This window comes from Platichthys flesus, chromosome 5, assembly GCF_949316205.1.
Source record: "Platichthys flesus chromosome 5, fPlaFle2.1, whole genome shotgun sequence".
Taxonomy (NCBI): Eukaryota; Metazoa; Chordata; class Actinopteri; order Pleuronectiformes; family Pleuronectidae; genus Platichthys; species Platichthys flesus.
The window spans coordinates 2,316,036-2,334,120 of NC_084949.1; the positions used below are offsets into that span (position 1 = coordinate 2,316,036).

The 18,085-nt window shown below is 42.6% G+C and overlaps 1 protein-coding gene across 1 annotated transcript; it reads right to left on the minus strand.

The window, feature by feature from the left end:
- Nucleotides 1-7,074: 7,074 nt before the first annotated feature.
- Nucleotides 7,075-14,489, minus strand: LOC133953918 (ankyrin repeat and SOCS box protein 5-like). Its single transcript, XM_062388086.1, has 7 exons — nt 14,322-14,489; nt 11,285-11,364; nt 10,146-10,253; nt 9,884-10,037; nt 9,072-9,206; nt 8,311-8,502; nt 7,075-8,221 (listed from the first exon to the last, which is right to left on the minus strand). The coding sequence occupies exons 1-7, from the start codon at nt 14,467-14,469 to the stop codon at nt 8,094-8,096; spliced, it is 945 nt and encodes a 314-aa protein (XP_062244070.1). The 5' UTR covers nt 14,470-14,489; the 3' UTR covers nt 7,075-8,093.
- Between the last annotated feature and the right edge of the window lie 3,596 nt (nt 14,490-18,085).

Genomic DNA, 18,085 nt, shown 5'->3' on the forward strand with positions numbered 1-18,085 from the left:
ACCTTTTTCAACCACAAATCCAACTGGAGGACAATGAAACCCCTCTTATCACTATTCAGATGGGACCTGATGTACAATCATCTCACTACTAAACAACTATTAATGGATGGGAGACATTCAAAGTCTCTTCTCAGACTGTATAAAGACCTAAAAATAAGAGACAGGCGTATTACTGTGATTTTATAATTACATTTTTATTTTCTGAATCGCATTATTTTTTTTGACTTCAGTAAAAAATAGGTGTATGCAGGTAGTTCCTCATACCTCCCACGTCAAAGCATCACTTCTCACACGTCATTTAACACACCACAATTCCTTAGGGTTCAACACAGTAGCAGGTCACAGGACTTCAGCAGCAGCAGGGGCGGATAATTCATCTCATTGTTGGGGGGGAGGGAACAAACAGAGACAAAGTGCAGTGTTCCTTATCCAGTTCCTTATTAAGTCTGGTAGCCTATTGATGCACAACAGTAGAGAAGCACTAACAACTGTCAATGTGTAAAAGTACAGAACATTAAGAAGGCTACTAGATACTGAACAAAACATTTTGTTTTAATAATGTATGTTATCGATGAATGCAGTCTTAATTTACTACCTATAGACTGTATATAAGGTATTTTCTCAGGAACTTACACCATGTGTAAAAGCATCGAGCATCAGCACATCAAGCTGTCACTCATTGTTAGTGCACAAGCAGCTGACAAGGAAGAGCTGTTATATTTCTTCACTTTGGGACTTTGTTACAACCCGGCTCGACGGAAGTAACATAAAGTAGACAAACAAGGATTAATTATAAGAAAACTGGGTTTATTGTTAATTTGGTAATCAGACTGGTGAATGGGATCCAGCCCTGCCTGAAGAGAGGGCCATGAGTGAAGCCTCCCAGGCTTTTAAGGCAGCAGCAGGTGCCAGGTGACGAGGAGAAGGAGGGGCTGAAGGAGGAGCTCCAGGAGCACTGCAAAACAAGGAGCAGATCTGCACATAACACCCCCCCCCCCCCCCCCCCTTAAAACGGTTGCTCTAGGCAACCGCCAAGTTACACACAACAAATTAACACCAAAATAAATTGAAATGTTACATCACATATGCTTCTGACACTTATGACCTTGAAAGGGCATCTGCGAGCACATTGTCCCTTCCACGGATGTGCTTTATTTCCAGGTTAAAGCCCTGCAGAAACAGACTCCATCGCATCAGCCGGTGGTTGGAGTTCCTCATTCTGCCGATGAACACAAGTGGGTTATGGTCGGTGTAGACCACCAGGACCTGACTGGAAGAGACATACACATCGAAGTGGTCCAGAGCAGAGATAAGAGCCAAGGCCTCTTTCTCAATGGTAGAATAATGCATCTGATGAATGACAAACTTCTTTGAAAAATAACAAACAGGATGCTCAACCCCTGACGAGTCGTCTTGAAGTAGGGCAGCACCAACCCCAGCATCACTAGCATCGACAGCCAGTTTAAATGGCCTGTTAAAGTCAGGGGCAGCCAGGACTGGGGCACTGACCAACAGGGCCTTCAGATTCTCAAATGCCAACCGACACATCTCTGTCCACACAAAATGGACCTTTGGGCTAAGTAAGCTAGTCAAGGGGGCAGCCGCAGCAGCAAAGTTCTTGCAAAAACTTCTGTAATAGCCGGCCATGCCAAGAAACCGTTTCAGCTCACGCCGAGAAGTAGGAACACCGAAACAGCAAATGGCCTCTACTTTAGCGCCGATAGGACAGACTACCCCCCCGCCCAACAACCTTCCCTCGATACGTCACAGTGGCCTGTCCAAACTCACACTTGGCAAGGTTCACAGTCAAATTGGCAGCAGCCAGCCTACCAAATACTTCCTCCACCTGAGCTATGTGCCGAGACCAGGTGGAGCTATAAATAACTATGTCATCAAGGTATGCTTCACAATCTGAAACCCCTTTCAACACCAGGTTAACAAGCCGCTGGAATGTGGCAGGTGCATTTCGCATTCCAAAAGCCATAACTGTATACTGACAGAAGTCATCTGGAGTCACAAAGGCAGAGATTTCACGAGCTCTCTGAGTAAGAGGGACCTGCCAGTAGCCTTTCAGGAGGTCTAACTTAGTGACACAAGCTGCAGACCCTACTCTGTCAATGCAATCATCTAGACGGGGAAGAGGATAGCAATCAGGCTTTGTGACAGAGTTTACCTTGCGAAGATCAGTACAAAATCGAGGTGTGCGATCTGACTTATCAACCAGCAAACACGGGGAGCTCCATGGGCTAGCACTAGGTTCTGCAATGCCATGCTGCAACATGTAATCCACTTCTTTGCTCATCAGCTGGCGTTTCTCAGGATTTACCCTGTAAGGGTGTTGCCTGATAGGTGCAGCCTCCCCGACATCAATGTCATGCTGGAGAACATTGGTACAAGTAGGCACATCAGAAAACAGGGCAGGATATTTACAAATAACCTCAATAACGTCGGGCCGATGTGATGACTCGAGATAAGCAGATGGGCCTCCAAATTGGCTACAATTTCTGAGTTCGGAAGCCTAGTACGAGAGACCCCACGCTCAACAACACCATCAATGTCCTTTTCACCCACAGAAATCAAAGTGCTCAGCACAGCAACCGTCTTCACCCCTGAGAGCCCAGCCTGGCTCCTCTCACAGTACTGTTTTAACAGATTAACATGACAGAGACGTGTTTTACGCTTTCGTTCTGGAGTCTTTATCAAATAATCCAACTCACCCACCCGACGCTCAATCACATATGGACCGCTAAATCGAGCTTGCAAAGCAGACCCCGGAAGTGGCAGCAGCACCAACACCTTGTCACCAGGAGAGAACGCTCGATGCTTTGCCCTTTGGTCATACCACCCCTTCATCCGTCCTTGGGATTCCCCCAAGTTCTGCCTCGCCAGTTCACATGCCTTGTTCAGCTTTGACCGAAAATTACAAACAAAGTCTAGCAAATTTGTGGCGGGGGACTGGTTTGCCAACCATCTCTCTTTCAAAAGTTTCAAAGGGCCCCCTCACAGTATGACCGAACACCAGTTCAGCTGGACTAAAGCCAAGGGACTCTTGAGTGACCTCTCTAGTTGCAAAGAGGAGCAAAGGGGTTCCCTCATCCCAATCTCTCTCAAACTCCTTACAGTAGGCTCGTAACATGGACCTTAGGGTCTGATGAAACCGCTCAAGGGCCCCTTTAGACTCTGGATGGTAAGCAGATGAAGTCTGGTGCTCAATAGACAACTGCTGGAGAACCTGAGAGAACACACGGGACATAAAATTTGAACCCTGGTCGGTCTGGATAACTCTTGGCAGGCCAAACACTGTAAAGAAAATAAGGGCCTTGGAAATGGCTGAAGCAGTGATTCTACGTAAAGGGATAGCTTCAGGAAACTGGGTAGCTGTACACATGATTGTCAATAAGTACTGGTTACCTGATTTGGTACGAGGAAGGGGACCAACACAATCAAGATACGCTCAAAAGGCTCTCCTATGGCAGGGATAGGATGTAACTGAGCTGGGGGAATCTTCTGGTTGGGCTTACCAATAGTTTGGCACACATGACATGTTCTACAATGCTCAGCAACATCAGATTTCACACCAGGCCAAAAGAAATGTCTCAGCACTCTGTCTAAAGTTTTCTTAATCCCCATATGACCAGCAAGACAATGATCATGAGCCAACTGCAAGACATCCTGACGATAGACACTTGGCACTACCACTTGAAACACACTACTCCAATCATCATGACAGGACAGTTTTGGAGAAGTCCACTTTCTCATTAACACACCATTGTTTACAAAATAGCAACAAGACACAGCTGTCATCTCATCAGGAACAACCTGGTCAAAAAGAGAAGATAAGGTTTCATCTCCCCCCTGCTCACACTTGAGCTTGTTACCAGAGGGAAACACTTTACCAAATCCCAACATGTCACCCTTCGCCAAAAATGTGTCAAACAGTGCAATATCAGAATCAGCTTCTTTGTCTTGTTTCTTCTTCTTTGACATGGCAAGGGTAGTGACAGACAGGGAATGCTTCTTGGTATTGCTTCTCAAGATCATCTGGGCATTTTGACACTACAGGAAAAGGAACAACCTCAGGAGCCGCAAGCACCCTACCACCGGCTAGGTCATTTCCCAAGATGAAGGACACCCCTTTAATGGGAATGCTTGAACACACAGCTACAGCTACTTCCCCAGAAACAAGATCAGTTTCAAGTGTAAGGTTATGCATAGGCAGAGACAGATACACCCCCCCCCCCCCCCCCCAAACCCTTGGACGAGGACACTAAAACCCAACTTAGACTGGTCAGAAAACAGTGGAAGGTCCAGTAGCATCAGAGACTGAAAAGCTCCACTATCTCTCCAAATCTTAATCGGTTGCTTGGTAGAAGGATCAGTGACAAGAGACACAAAACCATCCATAAGGAAAGACGAAGAACCAGGCAGCTCACTCTTTTGAGCGGGTTGGTCGATGTTTTGGATGACAGCACTATTTTTCACAGTTTTTAGTAAGGCAACAGGCTTATAAGACTCAAGACAGGGCAATCTGCAATGAAGTGACCACTGTTCTTGCAATAAAAACAAGTCCTCTATAATGGAGTACTCACAGTAGCCGATCTTCTAGTGAAAGCTGTAGAAACGGTGGGAGGAGGTTTTGAGCTGGTGGAGGAAGTGGTTGGAAACCGAGGTCTATTAAAACCAGTCCTTCCTTTTCGCTCACCTTGGTCGTTATCAAAGTTTACCTTGAGCGTCAATACAAACTTGTCTGCTAGAACAGCAGCCTTATCAAGAGTGGTCACTTCTTGCTGATTGAGATACTTGCTGAAGTACACACGGCAGTAGGCAGACAATCTTTAAAGTCCTCCAGCAGAACTAATTGTCTAAGATCTTCCTTAGTTTCCAGTTTTAGCTCTTGTGACTTGCACCAAGAGCTAAAACTGATCTCCTTTTCTCTTGCAAACTCAACATAAATTTGTTCATCAAGCTTACTGAGGCCTCTAAAACGCTGGCGGTACGCCTCAGGAACGAGCTCATAAGTTCTTAGAATAGCACCCTTAACTTTTTCATAGTCCTTGATATCCTCAATGTTCAAAGCAGTGTAAGCGTCTTGTGCTTTTCCCACCAGAACGCTTTGCAAAAGCGATGTCCAGGCATGTCTTGGCCAGTCTGACACAGTAGCCACTCGTTCAAAATGAGCGAAGTACCTCTCAACATTTTTCTCAGCAAATGGAGGTACTAGTCTGATGTTGCTTGCTACATTAAACTGAGCCGAGGCAGAACTGGATGAGCTCAAAGCAGCATGCTTAAATTCAAGCTCTTTTAGGAAACGCTCATGTTCTAGGTGCATTTGTCTTTCCCTAAGGATACGCTCTTTTTCTTTATCCTCTAGTTCTAATTCTCGAAACGCCAACTCCTTCAACCTGAACTCCAGCACAGCATCTGACATTTGATGCTGATATGCTGGTAAAGCAGACGGCTTTAGGACGCCTCCTTCTGCTAGGCTAGCCTTAAGTGCTTCTTTTAAATTATCTTTAAGACGTTTATCACCACTGGCAATCTCAATGTCATAATGGCTGGCAAGGCTAAGGAGCTGTTCTTTAGTGAGCTGACAAAGCAACTCCTCCGAGGGTGCACTAATAAAGTCATCGATGGCCTCCATACCAGATAACTTCAGTAACCAAACATACAAAATACACCAATCGCCGCTACCCAAGGTTTCAACTTAAACCAGTACGCCCAATACACACCTCATCCAACACTACAGCTTAACACAAATTCTCTCTACTAAATGATTCTTGAAACCATGATCACAGAGATAGGCCTAGTAACTCCCATCTAGCTACTAAGTAGCACAAAATATTACCCATAAAAACCCATTACCAAAATGGACCCTGCTGGTAATCAAGACCAAGGCAACAACAACCTCCGGGAAAACTAGCCCACAAGGTCAAGCTAGACACCACACACACCGCACCTGACAAATCCACAAGCTTTACAAAACAAAGTTAGGACCCTGGACATGTTACCACAACTGTCCCCATAAAGCAGTCACTAACTCAAATAACTTTACAAATCAATCACTGCTGAGCACAGTGAGCAAGCCTCCGAGTGCAAATGATCATCTAAGCAAGCCCCCTGGTACCTGCCTAACTTCAAACTAACCCTAACTGTCTTCTGAGGCGTGCCGGGCTCGAGGCCTCTTTAAAGCAAAATTCAGTTAACCTCAGCCATGTGACCAAGGCCCTGAAATGCTCGCCCCCACCAGAGAACAAGTCTCCACCCAGGATTACCTCGAAAAAAAATAAATAAGTAAATATAACAAATAGTGCACCGATGGAAGGACAGATTGCTCTGCCCAGCTGGCACACTCCCTTACTAACCAGGGAGATCACTCACAACTTAAAATCATAGCACTCAGATTCAATGCTCACCATACTCACCATGACAAGAAGAAAAATAACTCATCCAGATTGATACGGGACGAGCCCCCAATATGTTACAACCCGGCTCGACGGAAGTAACATAAAGTAGACAAACAAGGATTAATTATAAGAAAACTGGGTTTATTGTTAATCAGACTGGTGAATGGGATCCAGCCCTGCCTGAAGAGAGGGCCATGAGTGAAGCCTCCCAGGCTTTTAAGGCAGCAGCAGGTGCCAGGTGACGAGGAGAAGGAGGGGCTGAAGGAGGAGCTCCAGGAGCACTGCAAAACAAGGAGCAGATCTGCACATAACAGACTTAGTGAAGTGTTTGTGACTTAAAAAAAGGTAAATTAATATCGTTCCACAAGTGTCATGGGTCTAACTGCCTTACAACCCGTAAAAAATGGCATGTTTACATTGTCTTTGTGAGTCGTGACTTAGTGTGTGTAAAAATGTCTGCACCATGTTATATGAGAAAGAACATCTTGCCACTCACTGTGAGTTAATATTATGTTTGCTGTGTGTTTACTACACTGCTGATTGATTTGTGCATATTTTACAAGTTGTAACATTTTATTTACACTTTAGAAGATGCAACTGCACGTACCAAGGCGTTCCAGGTTAGATTCAACATTCAATTGTGAGATAAAACAAGAAAGATTCAGTCTGATAAAATATAAATGTGTTTTATTCATTCCAGAGATTAGGTTAGATAAAGTTACATTTCAATTAGTTTGCAATTTGGACAAAACAAACCATTATGGAGGTGGTAGCGGAATTTCCACTAGTTACATTTTTAAACACCAAACAATGAATGAACAAATAAAGTTAGTGCTGCTTAAACATTCATGTGGGGGCAGTGATAATCTAATGAAGCAATATACTACTGATGGGTACCAGTCACATTGGTTTTAGTTGTGCAAAGTGTATTTGTAATACTTTCAGAACATTTTACTAATTATACTATCATAAATTTACTTACACTTTCCTTGCATGTAAAGGAGCACACTTTTTACAATAAGTAAAATACCTGAATACTTCTTACACAAACAATGAAATCCTTGATTCTGAATTACTATTTGACAATGTTGACACAGTACACAAAGAGCTTTATGACGGGCTGAGATACATTCAGCTACTGGCGTGTGCTGGTAGAGCAAACTAACAGTGTAATTCTCCTCATTGTTCGCAGCAGTGAGATTGCTGAACAGACCACTGAGGTCTGAGACTGAGATAATTTACTGGTATTTACATGTAATTATAGAAAATTGAAGGCCAGCAGATGTCACTGGAAAAAATACTCCAGCATTTCGCTAAATTACATCTTATGTTTAGCCAATATAAAGAGCCAAACATCTGGAACAGCTGTCAGACTATCATCTGACCGGGGATTATGAAGTCCTTCCAAATAAACATAAAAAAGAGAGGCTGTGGTAGTTATGGCAACATAGAGGCAATGTAAGATGTATCAGGGTACAGTGTGCACTAGACTAAAACTGTATTTAAATGTGTGATGATAGTAATGATGTTGCAGCAGCCAAACTCATGGGAAACTCCCTGGAGATGATGTGTAGACATGTAAAGTAGTTAATAAGGATGTGTGGCACATCAACAATTTTAATCTGAAAAAGCAGCAATTGCTTTGTGTGTGTGTGTCTGTGTTTGTGTGCGTGTATGTGTGAGTGCCCTCTATGTGTGCTCCAGATAGTGGGTGAGCAGGGAGGGCAGAGGAAGGGAGGGGAGATCCTTCATTCTGGATCGACCAATCAGATTCCTGATCTGGATACGACACAACTGGTAGAGACTCCTCGGAGAAACTGGAGAGAGACAGAATCCTTTTTAATTTCAACTTTTTGTACACATCAGTATTGGAAATCACATCAGTCGACTGTTGTTGTTGTGGTACCTTCAAATGCTTGTAGCAGCTGCTGTGTTTTTCCACCCTGAGGTGCTAACTCCACAGGTCGCTGATTGTTGCTATCTTTCAGGTTGACATCAGCTCCATAATCGAGCAGCAGTGACACCTGATCAGCATCGTCCTGTCTGACAGCTGCATGAAGAGGACTGTCTCCTCCTATGCCTGCATTGACATTGGCTCCTGGAGAGGACAAGAGTGGAGGAGAAGATAGACAGGGTTAACCTCTGCTGTGGAACCGAGTGGGACTGGATCCTTCAAAAGACTAGTAGTGACACATTGCATCTTCACAGAGAGGCTACAGTGGTCACAATTGCCACAGATGTCCAAAGTATAATTATGATATGGGATGAGGGGGGGGGGGGGGGGGGGTCACAAACATTCTGCATTCAGACATTTGAAAATCCTTGAAATGAAACAAACGCAAAGGGAGAAGTTGCTCTTTGGTGGAACTACTCACAGTTAATGCTCATAAATAGTCACACAAATAAAATGTCTGAGTATTGGAATCATAACAATCATCTGAAAGAACAACAGACCCAGAAGTATCTAGAGATTTAAACTGCCATGTTAGTATATATCTGATGGGACTTAACAAGTGTATCTTTGTACAACACAGAAGAAAAAAAACGTAACATTGCTGCACACTGGATAAAAACTCTCAGTACCTATCCACAGTACAAGAGTGAACCAAGCGAACACAGACGTGCATCAGACTGAAATGGCGAAAAACTGAAGTAAATGATACACACCTCTGTGCAGCAGAATCTTGGAGCAAGCTGTTTGTTGGTGCAGACAGCTCATGTAGAGAGGAGAGCCCAGGTCGGACACCTCATAGTCTGGATCTGCCCCATGAGTCAGTAGGGACTCTACACACTGGCTGCTACCTGTGAACACACACGCACACACACACACACACACACATACACAATGATGTAATTAAGTAGAGGCGGTGGTCTAGTGGCAGAAACTTGGACTATGGGCAGAGAAGGTCTCTGGTTCGTCTCTGGTTCGACTCCACGGAGAGACAACAAAAGACGAACCCGGATTGATCTGTCCAAAAATCCAAGAGTCTCCCTACCCTGTCTAGTGCCCCTAAGCAAGGTACCTTACTACCCCAATATCTGTTCCCCGAGCGCCGTACATTGTTGCTCACTGCTCTGTGTGTCCTGCACCAGATGGGTTAAAAGCATCTCAGCACCATCACTGAGATTAAATTTCCCTACCTGCATGAGAATGTCTGTGCATGTGTTTAGGACTAATAAATGCTTCTTAATCGCATCTTAAAGTAGTGTATTTGAATTGAGGTTTAAAGATTACACTGCCCCCTGCTGGACCACTCATTGAACATTATTACAACCTGACTTATAGATGTCGTAGCCATTAGCTCATCAGTTTCAGTTTGAAAATGCTACAGAAGAAAGAACTTAAGTCATGGGGTTCAACCAAATTCAACCAAAATCTTCTGATTGGATATTGTGCAAATCCAACTGTAGCTACCCTGCTCGGTACAAAACTGTTCAGTCACATCCTGCATACAAGGTTCCCGTTCCCATGTATTTACCTCTCTTGCAGGCTTCGTGCAGAGCTGACGGGAAGTGTGTGTGTGACGTGTGTGTGTGTGCTCCATTCTGCAGCAGTAGTTCCATACAGCTGACACTTCCAGAAACACAACAGTTGTACAGAGGAGTGGCGCCATTGATGGTAGCAGCATTTACCTGGAGAGACGCAAAAATATGAGCAATGCCAAGTTACTATATCACACACACATAAACACACAAACACACACATAGAATAATGGTGGTGGTGAAAAGAAGAATACTTACATTAGCTCCAGCATTTATTAATGCTCTGACACAGGCTACGTGTCCAGATAGGCAGGCTTCATGGAGAGGGGTCACATGATCAAAAGTGATGATGTTAGCGTGATATCCCTAAAAAATAAAAACATTATGACCATATGCACAGACGCAAGCTGCCTTGTTTATCATCTATCTGTCTGTTTGACTTCATTCAGTTATCCTTTCTAATTTGAATGAATTATTAAACAACAGAGTATTGGCACCTTTCTCACATCTACAGCTTCCTGTCTTTACAGCATGACTAAACTTGAGCTATCAATATGAGCCAGTTCAGTCTTGTTTATATGGATAAGTCATTTTTAATATCATAAAGGTACTAGGTCAGTGTCCGTTGAAATGAATGGTTCTCTCCTGTGATAACGCTCCAGAGTTACTACAGAATTACTCTTTGTCATTAGTGAGACCTCTTCAAACAGTTCTATGGTCACTTTATAATGCTTGTGTGCTGGATGTTGTGTGCAAAGCTTTTTATAATTAAAGCAGAGTGAAGTTAGAAAAACCTTGCATTTGTCAGAGTATATGCAAAGTGGTTGATCTACAATGAAGATTGTATAGTCAATGTTTTTAATTGACTTCCCTCTCTAACTACAAAATACTTCCTGGTGTAGGACGCCGGCCAAATGGATGTGAATGTGAATGCTGAGTTTTGGCAAGTTTTGGCAACCATGGGACCTGAGGTTTCTCTTTAATTTAAGTCCCTCCCACTTTAATATACAGCCAAAAAGTATTGATTTACACTCATCTAATGATTGATCTACTCGTGACGCCGTCTCAGGTACATGCACCATCACTGAGTAACTTCTGCTGTGAGCTGACCGGCAAAGTTATGGCGAGTTCAAGTGGAACTGCGGAAAATTCAGTGTTTCTTTACAAAAATATCCCAAAAAGAAAATTAGGAGGATAAAGGACAGACCCGATTTACAGATTCAGCAGAAAGTGATGAGAACGATCTAACAACAAGGGCTTCTTCCGCCATTTTTATGAGAAACAGAGTTGACTAACTAAATGTGGTGTAAGGAATTCATTTTATTGCTTCTGTTGTGTGTGTGTGTGTGTGTGTGTGTGTGTGTGTGTGTGTGTGTGTGTGTGTGTGTGTTTGTCACCTGGGCCAGCAGAGTGCGCAGAGCGAGCAGTCGACCCTGACAAGCTGCTTCATGGAGAGGGGAGCAATCAGCCCAGGATCCTGGACCCACAGAAACATAGAGACAAGAAATAGTGCAATTTTTCATTTAAATGAATGTTATGAAGACATCACATTCATATTAAGAGTCTATAGGAGCGTTTAAATTTAGTTTTGGTGCATTTCACTGGCTTTCTCGTCCAATTTATAGAGATGAAAAACAGCAAAATAATAAATACAGACAATAATTTAAAAATACATTGCTGCGGCTACTGCTACCAATAAGGTAGAATAACATTCTTGACTTTTACAGGCTGGATAAAAAGGGCTAATAACTGATGGTGTCAGAAACACACAGACTGGATTCATTTTCAATATGATTTTCAGATTTTTATTTTGTGATGATAAAATCCTGTACATTGTACATATAGTAGCTTTGAATAGGAATATCTATATGAATGTCATTTTAAATGAAGGGAAAATATGTGTTACATACAGAATATGTAGCATTGCTCTCTAACTATATTTAGAGCTGTTTCTCAACAGCTGTGGCAGCAGTGACTCCACTCAGAATACCCAAACTCCAACATACCAATATCTCCGTCTCCCCATGGCACATCCAGCCACTGGTACGTTTACGACATCTCGAATGAAACAGAAGTGAAAGGACCTCCACAAATTTCCTTGTCCTTATAGAGTCTGTCAGAGTGTAGATCCCCGTTCAGCCCACACACAACACTGCAAGTCCTAAAAATAACAGCTAACTAACCGTGCTCATTTTGACAGTCAATTTGGATTGAGTTTCGGTCAAAATCTTTTGACTGAATTGTCATTTAGCTAGTTTCAGCGATCTGAATTATTTTTTGTTTTAGATGAAAGAATACAAATCTTAAATCGTTGATTAAAGTGTAATGCATTAAATGTTCATCCCTATAGACGTTAGGGTGCTGCATGGCTCAGGGAGTAGAGCTGTGAGAAGCGGTATCAATCCCTCCTTCACTGCTGCATCATCAGCATGGGAATCGCTGAATGAGACATTCATTGTGAGGCACTTATTGTGAGTGACTAAATAAATACATTGAATTTAGAATTTGAATACACATATATACTGAAGAAAACATATTTAAATAGGTTTGAAGATGTGGTACAGATAGGGATTGAAGTGGGGTGATATAAGACATGCACTTTGATCTTAAAATCAAAAACATGTCAACTAAATCTATGAGAAATCCGATTTTCTACAAGACAACAGTACTGCTCATTAGTGTAATTTCATCATCTACAGTGGACTGATACAGTCTGCAGTATTAAAGGTAAAACTCTGCTGATTGTCCACCTTAGTTTACATTTTTGCACTACAGGACTAATGCATTTAGAATTGATGTCAACTGATTTGGTGTTGGTTGTGTATGTAAATATTATAATGGAGTACCTTTTTAAAGGAACAGATTACTTGAACATGGATACTACAATACGATGCACTCCTCTGTCCCTGCCCACCCCCACATCACTTGTCTGCTGTTCATGAATAATTTGAGCATGTGAGCCGGAGGCCTTCACAGCACTGAGGGAGAAAACACCAGCAGAAAGGTACAGCACATAGTCCGCTGGAATGGAACACATGATCCTGCCATTGTGATCATATTTTAATAAAACAAAACCCTACTTTATTGTGGTTTTACACATTTGATTCTAAAAGCCTTAAATCAAACTGGTGTAGCAATCTAATTAATCATTCTAGGGAGTATTTCAACTTCTCCTTCTCAGTCACTCTACTGGTCAACAGATGACGACCTGTGTAGACCTCCAGCTTCACTTCAAGAAATGTCTATTGTTCTCCTGTCGTAACAAAACCTGTCCAGCTATACATTTCTGTTTGTCAGATCACTGCTGAGTTTAATCAATCAATCAATAAATATTTAATTCAATAGCCCTTCAGCTATCAACATTGGTCTCATAGGGCTAAACAAGGTGTGACATGCTCTGCCCCTAACCCCCAGTAAGGGTACAACCCTATTAACAGAGAGGCAAAATGCTGCGTGTTACAGAGAACATAAACAAAATTACGGTCTTAACACCATTCATGTGAGAAGACAGCGTCTAACAGAAATGGAGCAATGTATCAATGTTTCAAGTATTTATACAAAAGCAAACGTCTGAAGGCGATGAAGGAGCAGCAATGACAATTGTAATGATGGAGGTATTATACAATAACAGTAGTATATGTGAGTAGGCACACTGTATATCTAAGAAATCTAGGCAGCTGATAATTCACGATCAGCTGCCACCATGATCAGGATCCACCATCAGGATCCATGATCCTCCTTCAGTTTGACAACTGGGAAAAATTACGCCTCTACAAGCCAAATATGTCTCTACCACATGTCAGGACACAATCAACTTCATCATCATCATCATCAGGACCCCCTGACATCAGACGCCCAAAGAGAAGCAGCTCAAGCCATCACATTAGAGAGGTTAGTGTGATGTAGTAACTAATTAAATAAGACCACTAAGTATGGAAACAAAAGTGTATTAGATTAATAAAAATACACTTTGGAAAAACTAAATGAAAACCAGCAATGGTTGGAATCACAAACAATAGTTTAAATGCCAACAACAAACAAATGGGTTACACAACAAGAACAAAATTTGCGTTCAGTACACTATAATTTTCGTATTCTCTAAATTCAGCATGTGACACCACCATTTTTAAAACTTCAATGTGAAAAAGGAGAAAGCAATGTAGGTTACTCTCTATCAGCCTGTATGTCTAATAAGTGGATTTTGGAGTTTTGATCTAGAGATGACATGTTGATATAATTTCTTATTGTTAAGTTTGCTGTGGAGCTGGACAGGATTAGGCTGAGATGTAAATATGTTGAGGCCTCAGCATCAAAAGTCAAGCACAGAACGGACGGCGTGTCACTTCACCACACTATATTATTTCCATCCAGATCTGCTTGTTTTCAATAGCAACAGCCAGAGATTTCAACCGGCCCAGCTCAGAATGCACCGACCTTGGCTGGTCAGGATGCCCCAGCAGACTTTCTTCCACTTCGGTATATGTTCGGAAGGCGGGCCGGACTCGGCGGCTCTTTTCCGGGACACCTCCGGAGCTCCGGACGGGACCTCGGGCATGCTGCTCCTATTGCGCTCACAGCTCATCGTCCACTGACTGCAGCAGCCCAGCTCGAGACCGCCTGAGCGCTGGGGGGGCGATGTGATTGGCTGGACGGGTTTGTTGTTGTGTTCAACCCACGTGACCGCCTCACGTGTGCGCGCACGTGTCTAGGGCTGAGGATATTTTTGTCCTGATAGTGTAAAATAAAAAATGCCTGACTAAACAAGACATGAGCATATCATTTTGTTTTTTACAGAATGGTGATGAGCTTGGTTTCTATTTTCAGGGAAATATATGTTCAAGAATATCTTTTTTAGAAGAAATGCTTAATTCAAAGAATGGTTAGGTAATCGCTCGACTAATAAAACAAATCATGAGAATACAAATACTCAATACTGTTGTTTTCAAGCCTCATACAATAAGGCGTTGGTTGTCTGTGTGACAATTGCATTTAGAGGTACAAAGAAAAAAATGAATGTCCCTGATACGATAACTACTAGTAATAAATACATATACAACGTTGGGTCTTAGGGATCAGGACCAAAACATGAGAGGGTCAGTCTTAGCTTCACTTCACTGAATACAATTCCTACACAGTGTAAGCTGTTCACACAAAGTGAACCTTTCAGGGCTTTCCCTTGGGGCCCAGGTCCCTGCAAACATGGCTTCATATTAACAAGACATTGGATGTATCAACCCACAGAGGAGGCAGAGGTCTGTTATGTAACATGTCAAGTTAAGACAACATCACCATGCATATAAAGCACTGTAAGCAGAGGGTCGGAAAAGCCCAGGAAAACCAAAGACAGATAAGGGTTACATTTTTATTTTATTTTATGAATATTTTTTTTTTTAATGTTTTTGTTTTAATGTCTAAATTATTTATATTAAATCTATTGTCCTGTTTATATTTCTTTATTCTCTTTTCTGCCTCATTCTGACATGCCTGCTGCTGTAACAAGGGAATTACCCCGATATATGGATAAATACAGTTCGATCTATCTATCTATCATATTTTCATGTGGATCAGTAATAGGATCCATGTCACTGTACTCAATCATTACATATTCAATTTCCATATTACTGTATTACATAAGGTCAATATAAAGCAGGGGTAGGCATCCTTTACTATGGAAAGAGCCATTTTGCCCCCTCTTTCCTCAAATTAAATCTGTCTAGAGCCGCAAACCATATTTTATAACACAGGTTATAAAGTAACATATAGTTATACAATATATATAAAAACTATAGTTTGATGCATTTATTAAATTATAGAACGAAAATAAAAAATACTGTAGACATTAAACTGCAATTTCCACTGTTACAAAAAAGGAAAAAACACCAAACTCTTATGAAGAGGAGAACATAATACATGTGTAGACCTCCTTTGAAATAAATAAAAAACAGAACTATGCTTTTTTTGCTCATCTCCAGCTTGGTACTATTCAGCAGATGCTGTGTGCTTGCTCTGGAAATGTTTTAAAACATTACATTTTTTTTGTGTTTGCTAATTCCTCGTGTGACGGTTCCCTGTATGTTGTGTCTTCCATTTGTTTCTAGGACTGGGGAGCAGAGACCTACTTGATTGGTCATTAGGAGTGATTGGCGTGCACCTGGGCCCGGGTGCCAACGCCCTATAAGAGTCTGCTTCCCCAGTCCTTCCCTCTCTGTTCTTTGCAGCTCCAGAGCCATGCACACCTTTCAACACTTATATTGAAACAACACACACATATAATCCACTCATGCACACACACTCCACCATACGGACTTACTGACTTCCACATCCCATACTTTTATTATAAGTTGAGCACTTGGATTGGTTTGGTTTGATTAAATACTTATTTGGATTGAGAAACTGTTGTCTCCCGTCTTTTTGTTGTGCAGCCTGGCGCCCCTAGGCCAGGTGCGTAACAAAGTGGGGGCTCGTCCGGTAATTTGGTTGTACAGTGAGTTTGGAGCGTCAATTTAGTCTCCCTCCTGTATTGGATTTGTGAATGGAGGTTCCGTCGTTCCATTGTTTGGTCAACAGTCCGGTGAGTAGACAAAGCAATGTTACAGGCTTGTTATTCGGACTTTGGGGAGATGCAGTTAATTGTTATGAGTTGAATTAATCTGTTTAAATTTGAGTTAATTTGATTAGGTTTGGTTATTTCAGTACAGTACGGTAGCTGGTTGGTTCATTTTGTGCGGTTGGAGAGTTGTTTATTTCTGGTAGTTGTGCAGCTAAGTAAACGTCATTTGGGACGTCAAAAGCTGCCTGGCTGTTTTTTTTTTTTGTATTTGTTGATACGAGTGTCCCTGGTAGGTGCGCTTAGCTGCCTGGGTAAAATAGCTCGTTGGGTTAGGCCGGGGGGTGGCTAGGTAAGTCAGGTGCGGCAGTAGCGAGAAGTTCGTACTGAATATCTCGACTTGGGGGCACGGCTAAGGGGGGCATGCGGGTCGCCAGTTATTGGTTGACTTTCCTCCCCTTTGGTATGAGCTAGGCCTTTGCGGTGGCCTTCAGTGCGTAGAAATCCTCCGCAACCGGCACACGAAGAGGGTGGAGTTAGCTGGGGTTTATATAGGCTAGGGGGACACTTGTATTGTATTTTGTTTGTTTGTTTTTGTTTGGTTTGCCAGCTAGGAGGCTCTTAAAGCGCACAATACCCAGGATGGTGACAGTGGATGACGTTGTTCAGTCTCCCTCGGTGGAGCGCTTAAATCAATGCACCAAAGATCAATTGCTGAACATTACAGATCGTGTTGGATTGAAAATTGAAGCTAGTGATAGAAGGTTAAAGGAGACATTGTTGGAAGTCTTGAGAAAAGAGCTATGTGGTATAGCGGTTTCAACTGAGGAACGGAATAAGAAAGAGGAGGCGTCTCTTTCTCCCGCAGTAGGTGCCGCAATGGCGGTGCCTTCACCAGCAGCTATGTCAGGGTTGACGTTTGACCAACAAAAATAATTAATCATTTTGCAAGCTAAAGTACAAACTGAGCGGGACCACCAACAAAGAGAATTAATCATTTTTCAAGCTAAATTACAAACTGATCAGGAACAACTTAGGCTAGATAGTGAGTATGCCATTGAAAAAATGAAACAGCAGACAGAACAGGCTAAGTTGCAGGTAGAGCAAAATAGATTGGACTTGATAGGGGATGGTAAGATTTCAGCGGCTGCACAAGTGTTTTCAGAACCTGCAGAACGGTCTGCAGGGGGGTTTGACATTAGTGGCAATCTACGTCTGGTGCCCAAGTTTTCCGAACGTGATCCTGAGGCATTCTTTGCCATGTTTGAGAGGGTGGCAGATGTGCGTAAATGGCCTGACTCGGCGCGCACATTGATGCTGCAGTGCGTCTTAACAGGCAGGGCGCAAGAGGTTTTTTCGGCTATGAATGCGGCTGACAGTCAAGAGTATGCCCGTGTTAAGGCGGTGGTACTGAAGTCATACGAGCTCGTTCCTGAGGCGTATAGGCAGCGGTTTCGATTTTGGAAGAAACATGACAGACAAAGTCATTTGGAATTTGCACGTGATTTGACGACGAGTTTTAACCGCTGGTGTAACACCTCGGAGGTGGAAGATTTCGAAGGCTTACAAGATTTGATGATTTTGGAGCAGTTCAAAGATTCTGTTCCAGCTCGTGTGGCAACATATATCAGTGAGCAGAAAGCACGCAACG

Coding starts and splice junctions, on each gene's coding strand:
- LOC133953918 (XM_062388086.1), bottom strand. CDS start 14,469: ATGAGCTGTGAGCGCAATAGGAGCAGCATGCCCGAGGTCCCGTCCGGA. Junction 10,254..11,284: donor TGCGCACTCTGCTGGCCCAG/GTGACAAACACA, acceptor TTTATTTTTTAG/GGATATCACGCTAACATCAT. Junction 8,222..8,310: donor GCTGCTACAAGCATTTGAAG/GTACCACAACAA, acceptor GTCTCTCTCCAG/TTTCTCCGAGGAGTCTCTAC.